Below are 10,000 nucleotides of genomic sequence, written 5' to 3'. Positions count from 1 at the left end.
TCTCCTCCTTCTCTCCTCCTTCTCTCCTCCTCTCCTCCTTCTCTCCTCCTCCTCTCCTCTCCTCCTCCTCTCCTCCTTTTCTCCTCCTTCTCTCCTCCTTCTCTCCTCCTCCTCTCCTCCTTCTCTCCTCCTTCTCTCCTCCTCTCCTCATTTCCACCCCTCCTCTACTTCTCTCCTCCTCTCCTCCTCCTCTCCTTTCCTCTCCCCTCTGCTCCATAACTTCTGGCTTCATCTCCATATCATTCTCCTCCTCGCCTACCCTCCTCCTCCTCTCCTCCTTTTCACTCTTCCATTTCTGTCCCCATCCCATTATTTCTCCTCTCCCACCTTCTCTCCCTCCCTCCTTCTCTCTCTCCTCTCCCACCTTCTCTCCCTCCCTCCTTCTCTCTCTCCTCTCCCAATTTCTCTCCCTCCCTCCTTCTCTCTCTCCTTCTCTCCCTCTCTCTCTCTCTCCCTCTCTCTGTCCCCTCTCCCTCTCTCTCCCTCCTTCTCTCTCTCCTTCTCTCCCTCTCTCCCTCCCTCCTTCTCTCTCTCTCTCCTGCGTCTCCTCAGACTCGGACAGCCAGTCCAGTGTGGCGCAGCAGTCTCTGTCTGACGGAGAGGACCATCTGGAGCGCCTCCAGCAGGTGGAGCTCTCGCGCGCTCTGCCCATCTCCGTGTGGAAGGCCGCCACCATCCACGCCTGGCTCGACGTCGTCATGGCAATGCCCATGTACTCACGCACTTGCACCGACAACGTCAAGAGTGGGAAGGTCAGTGTGTGTGTGTGTGTGTGTGTGTGTGTGTGTGTGTCGTGCGTGTGCGTGTGTGTGTGTGTGTGTGTGCGTGTGGGTGTATGTGTGTGTGTGTGTGTGTGCGTGTGTGTGTGTGTGCGTGTGTGCGCGTGTGTTGGACTGAGGGGGTCCCCACATAACTAAACACATCTGTGGGCTTTGACGTTGAGTGTGTGGTGTCTATGATGCGTGCTGCTGGCTGGCTGATAATGTCACACCAGTAAGTGTCTGCTGATGACCAAAAGTGGCCGCTGAGGTCAGGTGATGTTGGCTGATGTGTGTGTTACTGCGCCCCCTACAGGTCTTACTGGGACTCACAGATGTGTGTGTTACTGCGCCCCCTACAGGTCTTACTGGGACTCACAGATGAGGATCTGGAGCTGGGACTGGGCATCAACAACCCCCTGCACCGCAGAAAACTACGCCTCGCCATAGAGGACTACAGACAGGCAGAGCAGAATGGCCAGGGGTGAGAACAAACACACACTCTCACACAGTGGTGTAGTGGGGATTTTTAAAGTGGGGGGACGCTATTTTAATGACGTCATTGCAGAAACTGTCACACTCGCACCTCCACATACATCGGTGCGTAGCCTAAGGCCAAGGCTAAATTGTTACCAGCTTTCGTGAACATGAAACCGAATAATTTTTTTTTTTAATTAAATGGATTAGCTAAAAAATGTAGCCTAATGTCTTCACCCAAACTACACTTTTCCACCAAAGTCTATGAATATGGTCTGTAGCTTTCCATTTTGTTGTATCATACAATAAACAGACAAACCATAATGTAAAGTAGCCTATGTAATCTAGCGTAGTCTAATCTCCTTGACGCATAACATGCCGCGGCATGGCTTCATTCATTACCACACGTAAACCATGGCAATAACAATAGCACACGTAACCATGGCGATAACAATAGCACACGCAGGATTCACACGCATATCCAACACGTGTGGGGACTGTGTTTGATGGGGCGTCATATGAATGTCATTGTGAATGATTAAAATGCAGAGGTGCACAGTCAATAAAACAAAACAAAACAATAACAGAAAGAACACTGGGCAGGCAAGTGCCAGTCATTTGAAAAGTTTTTGTTTGGATGAAAGTAGCTGCACCAATCGTAAGTTTTTCCTAAAGTTGTTCAGGTTCACCGTTGGGTCATTATGGTTAAATAGCCTTATCACTTATATTGGTGCTCCCTCGATAAAAATCACTCGTATTACTCACACATGCTTATCGTGTCATTTTGATCACTGAATTAGCCTACCTGCTTTCTGCAAAACACAACCGAAGGGCCATAAAGATGCTTGCTAGATTCGGATACAGGCAGTTGCATAATCTATGGTTTTATAGCCACTTTCTAGCTACTTTCGGGTAACGCGGAACAACGAGCCGTGTAGTTTTTAATGTCTTTACGCATGGTGGAGTGCTACAGCATGACAGTCATGCTTGCAACGAATTTTAGGACAAAGAGGCCTAATTGGAGACATTTGCGTGATGTGTTGTTACCACTGGTAACAACTTGTTATATTAATAAATGCTTATTAAAATTCTCAAAACAATGCTCCAAGAAGTGGGGGGGCTGGCGTTCCCCTGCGTCCAACGCCCACTACACCCCTGCTCTTACACACACACACACACATACAAAAACACGCACACACATGCAAGCACACACACACGCACATACAAGCACACACACCACACACACACGCGCACACATGCACACACACACACATACTAGGGCAGCCGTGGCCTACTGGTTAGGGCTTCCGACTTGTAACCGGAGGGTTGGAACGGCTGAAGTGCCCTTGAGCAAGGCACCTAACCCCTCACTGCTCCCCGAGCGCCGCTGTTGTTGCAGGCAGCTCACTGCGCCGGGATTAGTGTGTGCTTCACCTCACTGTGTGTTCAATGTGTGCTGAGTGCAAAGACCAAATTTCCCTCACGGGATCAAGAGTATATATACCTATACTTATACTATACACACATACAAGCTCACACACGCACACACGCACTACTCCACTTGCACACTTGTACACTTTACAACTGGTGTTGTTGTCCTGAAACACAACACTTCTGCTGCTCTTACATAACTTGCACCACTATGCCACTTTCTTCTTACTTAGGTCAAACAGAACTACCCAAGCCTTTTATTGGCCTGAATTTGCACTAGTAGTTTTATTGACTGTCTATGCTGTAATTCAACCACATTTTGCTGCTCTTATTTTTCATTATTATATGTGCCCTCTTATTTACTTATTTACTTACTTTTTGTTTACTTGAATGTTATGTTGTCTGTGGACCTAAATTGGTAAAATATGTCTTGTCTTCACCGTGGGATAGTGAGAAACGTAATTTCGATCTCTTTGTATGTCTGGAACATGTGAAGAAATTGACAATAAAGCTGACTTTGACTTTGACTTTGACTTTGACACACACACACATACAAGCTCACATACAAGCTCACACACACACACACACACACACACACACAAGCACACTTGACTTGATCAGTGGCGCTGTGCTCCTGCAGGCTGTGTAAGGCGTCGGAGATGGACACCCACTGGGTGTGTAAGGTGTGGCTGGGGGAGGTGGGGTTGCCGCAGTACGGCCAGGCGTTCCAGAGCCAGCTGGTGGACGGACGCACGCTGGGCTCTCTGACGCGCAGAGACCTGGAGAACCTCCTCACCGTCTCGGACCAGCAGCACCAGAACAGCCTGCTGCTCGCCATCCAGCTGCTGCACATACTCAACTTCGACAGAGAGGTGAGAGAACCGCACAACTCTACACCCCTCTACACAACTCTACACACACCTCTACACAACTCTACACAACTCTAAACAACTCTACACACACCTCTACACAACTCTACACACACCTCTGAACAACTCTACACAACTCTACACCCCTCTACACAACTCTACACAACTGTACACCCCTCTACACAACTCTACACCCCTCTACACAACTCTACACCCCTCTACACAACTCTACACAACTCTAAACAACTCTACACCCCTCTACACAACTCTACACCCCTCTACAGAACTCTACACAACTCTACACCCCTCTACACAACTCTACACAACTCTACACCCCTGTACACAACTCTACACCCCTCTACATAGCTCTACACAACTCTACACCCCTCTAAACAACTCTACACAACTCTAAACAACTCTACACAACTCTACACCCCCTCTACACAACTCTAAACAACTCTACACAATTCTACACACACCTGCTGCATCCCTCTAAACAACTCTACACACACCTGCTGCATCCCTCTAAACAACTCTACACACACCTGCTGCACATACTAAATTTTGACAGAGAGGTGAGGACCGTCACAGAGGCTACGCATCAGTACACGTCCACAAGGCTACTGTGACAGTTTTGCGGAGTCATGTGGTCGGCCTATCGTTGCAGAACAGTACATCTGCAAACTCAAAAACATCAATAAAAGTGGACTGTCAGAGCAGTACAAAATACTAATAGCCATGTCGAGCATCTTTTAGCTCTTAAACATCATATTTGGTGCATATACTGTACCTAGCCACTTTGTGAATGTGTTAAAATTCATTCTCTACAATGTACATTTTGAGCGATCACATAGCCTATGTGCAATGATGCATAGTCATATGAGAGACAGCTTGTGCAGCTTGCTTTTGAGCAGGATCTTACAAGAACATTTTGAAATGAATGGAAAGATGGAAAGCTGTATCCTACTGGCGAGTTCAGCTGTATCCTAGTCTAGTAGCGAGTTCGCTATGCTATGTAGTCTAGTCTATTAAACGCTATGTACCGGTAGTATAGTCTATTAAATGCTATGTAGTCTAGTCTATTAAACGCTATGTAGGCTAGTCTATTAAACGCTATGTAGGCTAGTCTATTAAACTCTATGTAGTCTATTAAACACTATGTAGTCTAGTCTATTAAATGCTATGTAGGCTAGTCTATTAAGCGCTATGAGTGGTTAGTGGTGTTCGTTGATATTCCAAAACAAGTAGCGTAGCGAAATACAGTTTCTGTCGTGTTTTATTTGGCATTTTGTAAAATCCTATTGATTTCTATTAGAAGACTCATTGCACGTTGATATTACTGCGCCACCGTCTATGCTTCAGGCTCAAATATTGAGCGGAAGTTTATACGCGGCTGTGAGGTGTCTGAAAAAATAGTTCCACAATAGCAAATAAGATGGCTGGAAATCATACATTGTGCCGATATATTTGATTTTAATCAATGAACACCACTAACCACTCGGTGAGTTGCACAGTTTTGAAAATGAACGTTAAGGGTTGTTTTAGGACATGTTTGAGCAGGGTGCGATTTGTGTAAAAAACAGAGGGGGGGATGATTTTGAATAAGTTTGTAACCCCCAAAAAAAAAAAAAAAAAATGAACGAACGATTCATAGCCTAGTAATGTCATGGAAATCATACATTGTGCCGCTACACATTGCGCTACACGCTGCGTAGGCTACGTGCATTCTCTCTCCTGCTGATTTGCGTTCAGTAGCCAAGTGTGTAATATTGCAAAAGTTGAAAAAATAAATGTGTTTATTGTAGCCTACAGAAAATAAATAGCCTACTATCATACTGTCAGTTAATTGGCTACAGTGCAGTGAAGAGTTTGGAGAGTAAAGTTATAGGGCAACTTGAAGTTTTATGAAAATAATTTACGAACCAGAACATAACGACCATGAAGCTTCTATTTCTTGCAGCTGTTAAAACACCCGTTCTACGTTCTACTCTACGTGCAGCTGTCCTCCATCTCAGTTGCATCAGTTTTCTAATTTTGAAGGTTATAAAATATGACGATATGCTTCACTGAATCCTTCTCGTTTTCTTTCATTTGTCCAGCTAACTTTTCCATTGAAACTAGCCATTTATGATGGATTACACACTCGACATTCTGAAATGTCCTGCACGATCAAGGCCAAATTAAGTTATCACGTAGCCACTGTGTCAGCAGCATGTGTGCTGACGGTGCGTTTCTGATGTCAGATTATTATGTAGGCTAGCCTACTAGACTGTTCTCACGTTGCAGTGCTTTACTTATATGAAGTAGCATTAATCAATATGAGGGGCAGAGGGGGATAAATGTTGTCCCCACCGGGGATAAAAATAATTTAGCAGAGGTAGGGATAGGAAAACCAGAGGGCACCCTGTGATCGCACCCTGTGATTGAGCATGCCTGTAGGCAGCCACTCTGACTAGTCAAAGGCGATTCAAAACGAGTCAGAAAAGTCGAGACAGGACCAATCGTGAAAATGTCGGTGTCCACCACTCTAGTTCATCCAAAACAAACCAGAAAAGGGACTCAAAGTGCTAAATACCGGAATTTTCCTTTAAATAAAGACGTCTGACGAGTTTCGTGGAAAGAAATGGGCAGATTGAGACTTACGAATATGATGTGAAATGTACGTTGAATCATAGAATGTAATGTACGCATGTGCGTGTGTGTGTGTGTGTGTGTGTGCACATGTGATTTCATCCTCAGGCTCTCCAGGCGAGGAGGGCTGAGTGTGAGGAGAAGAGTGTTTATATGTTTATAACAACAGTGTGTGTGTGTGTGTGTGTGTGTGCACATGTGATTTCATCCTCAGGCTCTCCAGATGAGGAGGAGTCAGTGTGAGGAGAAGAGTGTGGATCCTCTAGTCTGGACGACACAGCGCGTCATCAAGTGGATCAGAGACATCGACCTCAAGGTGAGGGACACACACACACACACACACACACACACACACACACATTTACACACACAAACACATGCACATTTACACACACACACAAACACACATGCGCACACACACACACACACACACACACACAAACACACACATATGCACATTTACACACACACACACACAAACACACATGCGCACACACACACACACACACACACAAACACACATGCACACACACACACACACACACACACAAACAAACACACATACACACACACACAAATCAACAACTTTACAGTAACATAGTTCAAGTTACTTTATTTGTACCCAGAGGTAGATCTGGTTTGCAGTAGAGTCTCATACACACACACACACACATATGGGCTCTTCATGCTACAGTTAACCTGAATGACCAGGTGGACTACAAGCGGCAGGTCAGAAGGTGTGTAGAGGACTCTGGGCTTCTGTTTGTGTGTGTGTGTGTGTAAGGAGTCCACATCAAATCAGATGCACATCAGCTGGTGTGTGTGGGGGACTAGGGTGTGTGTGTGGGGGGGAGGGGGACTAGGTGTGATATACAACTGTAAGGGGGTGTGTGTGTGCGGGGGGACTAGATAGATAGATAGATAGATAGATAGATAGATAGATAGATAGATACTTTATTGATCCCCAAGGGGAAATTCAAGTGTCTCAGTAGCATACAGACATCACACACAATATGCACTTACAGCAGAAATGGTAAACATAAGTATAAGTATAAACATATAACTAAACTCCACTGTACAATAAAGACAGTAGAAGATGAGAAAACTAACAAAACTAAATACTAAATACACTATATAAATTAAATTTAAAAAGTCCAATGTGCTTGAGGGTGATCAAGCATAAGACGCCTGTAGTGACAGGGCCGGGACTGGTAAGGTGCTCAAGGGAGTGAGTGTCATGGTGAAGGTGCAAAAAGTAGTCCAACATTAGTCCAACAGTGCAACAGTGCAAGAATAAGGTCTAGAGACCAGCATAAATAATATGGACAAATAAGGGAGTAAAGTATAATGTAGACAAGGTAATATAAAAAACTATGTCAGTGCAAGAACAGGTTGAGGTAATAGGGTTATAGCCATTCATTCATTCATTCATTTAGTATTGTAGTAGAAGCCTGACCGCAGCCATTGATCATGTGTGCTAATATAGCATGAAAAACAGTGTAGCAGTAAAACAGTAGTGAAAACATTAGGCTGTGGACAGTAGTAAAACAGTAGTAAAGCAGGAGTGGGCAGTCAGTACTCAAACATGGACATGGAGAGGGTGGAGAGGCAGACAGACTAAGCAGAGAAGTCTCTCTCTCCTCTTCCCTTTAGTGAGGCATTGAACAGTTCAATGGCCCTAGGAACAAAGGACTTCCTCAGCCTTTCAGTTGTGCATGGCAGTGAGCGAAGTCTCCAGCTGATCAAGCTCTTTTGCTTTTTAATAGTGCTGTAGAGCGGATTACATTCATTGTCCAAGATGTTGATCAGTTTGTTCAGGGTCCTTTTGTCAGATATTGAAGTGATGCACTTCAGTTCAGCTCCCACTACAGAGCCAGCCTTCCTTACCAGCCTGTCAAGTCGCCCAGCATCCTTCTTCTTTGTGCTTCCTCCCCAGCATACCACTGCATAGAAGAGGACGCTGGCAAAAACAGACTGGTAGAACATCCTGAGGAGCTTGCTGCACACATTGAAGGACCGCAGCCTCCTCAGGAAGTACAGCCTGCTCTGCCCTTTCTTGTAGAGTGCATCAGTGTTGGCTGACCAGTCCAGTTTATTGTCCAGGTGGAGACCCAGATACTTGTAAGGTGCTTACCACCTCCACATTGACCCCATCAATGGAGACTGGTAGCAGAGTGGGCTTAGACCTGCGGAAATCCACACCCATCTCCTTGGTCTTTGAAGTGTTGAGTTGAAGATGATTGAGTTTGCACCACTGCACAAAGTCCTCCACCAGGCTCCTGTACTCATCCTCCTGCCCGTTCCTGATACACCCCACAATTGCAGTATTGTCAGAAAACTTCTGCATGTGGCATGACTCAGTGTTGTAGCAGAAGTCAGATGTGTACAGGGTGAACAGGACTGGAGAGAGCACAGTTCCCTGTGGCGCTCCGGTGCTGCTGATCACAGTGTCAGAGAGACAGTTCTTCAGTCTGGACGAACTGTGGTCGCCGGGTCAGGTAATCTGTAATTCAGGTTACCAGGTGAGCGTCCACACCCATCTGCAAGAGCTTGTCTCCCAGTCTGAGGGGTTGGATGGTGTTAAAAGCACTTGAGAACTAGGTGTGATACTGTAAGGTGGTGTGTGTGTGTGGGGGGGGGGCGACTAGGTGTGATATACAACTGTGGGGGGCTAGGTGTGCTCTACATGTGTAAGGTGGTGTGTGTGTGTGTGTGTGTTCAAATGTTACACTGCTGGTAACAGCTGGACAGCTAGACACGCTACCTGCTGTCTGGCTTTGAGGATCATAACTGTTTGTTCTTGCTCTCCACATGTGTGTGTTCATGTGTGTGTGTGTGTGTGTATGTGTGTTTGTGTGTGTGTGTGTTTGTTATGTCTGCTGGCGTGACCTTTGTACAGTCACAGCTGAATCTGCTCACACACTTCCTCTCTGAGCTGACACACACATGCTAACTGCACTCGTGTGTGTGTGTGTCTGTGTGTGCAGAGTTTGCTGCATAGCAAAAGGGGAAATCTAAGTAAGATGACGGGTAGTGTAAGTCAAGGCAACATATTTTTGCTTTTGTCTAAGAAGGCTTGTCTTTTTATTGAGCATGTCTTTTATTACATTAGTGCTGCCCATATCCATCTGTGTGTTTATGTGTGTGTGTGTGTGTGTGTGTGTGTGTGTGTGTGTGTGTGTGTGTGTGTGTGTGTGTGTGTGTGTGTGTCAGGAGTTTGCGGACTCTCTGCTAAACAGCGGTGTTCATGGAGCCCTTATGGTCATGGATCCGTCCTTCAACGCCGACTCACTGGCCAAGACTCTGGGCATCCCCACACACAGACACATGCTGCTACGCCATCTCCACGAGGAGCTGAACACACTCCTCTCCCCCGCCAGGTAACACACACACACACACACACACACACACACACACACGTGCGCGCTGCTACGCCACCTCCACAAGGTGCTGAACACACTCCTCTCCCCCGCCAGGTAACACACACACACACACACACACACACACACACACACACACACACGCTGCTACGCCACCTCCACGAGAAGCTGAACACACTCCTCTCGCCCGTCAGGTAACACACACACACACACACACACACACACACACACGCTGCTACACCACCTCCACGAGGAGCTGAACACACTCCTCTCCCCCGCCAGGTAAACACACACACACACACACACACACGCTGCTACGCCACCTTCACGAGGAGCTGAACACACTCCTCTCCCCCGCCAGGTAACACACACACACACACACACACACACACACGCTGCTACGCCACCTCCACGAGAAGCTGAACACACTCCTCTCCCCCGCCAGGTAACACAC

At 46.4% G+C, this 10,000-nt stretch overlaps 1 protein-coding gene across 1 annotated transcript in view; it reads left to right on the top strand.

Annotated features, from left to right (window-relative positions):
- Positions 1 to 487: 487 nt before the first annotated feature.
- Positions 488 to 10,000, top strand: part of LOC125302249 (kazrin-A-like) — a 13,080-nt gene continuing 3,567 nt past the window's right edge. The window contains exons 1-5 of the mRNA XM_048255355.1: positions 488 to 752; positions 1,121 to 1,242; positions 3,307 to 3,538; positions 6,381 to 6,482; positions 9,380 to 9,546. Of these exons, the coding sequence (XP_048111312.1) occupies positions 699 to 752; positions 1,121 to 1,242; positions 3,307 to 3,538; positions 6,381 to 6,482; positions 9,380 to 9,546 (677 nt within the window). The 5' untranslated portion in view covers positions 488 to 698. The remainder of the gene's footprint in view (positions 753 to 1,120; positions 1,243 to 3,306; positions 3,539 to 6,380; positions 6,483 to 9,379; positions 9,547 to 10,000) is intronic.

The sequence above is a fragment of the Alosa alosa genome, chromosome 10 (genome assembly GCF_017589495.1).
Source record: "Alosa alosa isolate M-15738 ecotype Scorff River chromosome 10, AALO_Geno_1.1, whole genome shotgun sequence".
In the NCBI taxonomy this organism is placed as follows: domain Eukaryota; kingdom Metazoa; phylum Chordata; class Actinopteri; order Clupeiformes; family Clupeidae; genus Alosa; species Alosa alosa.
Note: the sequence above shows the minus strand (reverse complement) of the source record. Positions and strands in the feature narration are given on the sequence as shown.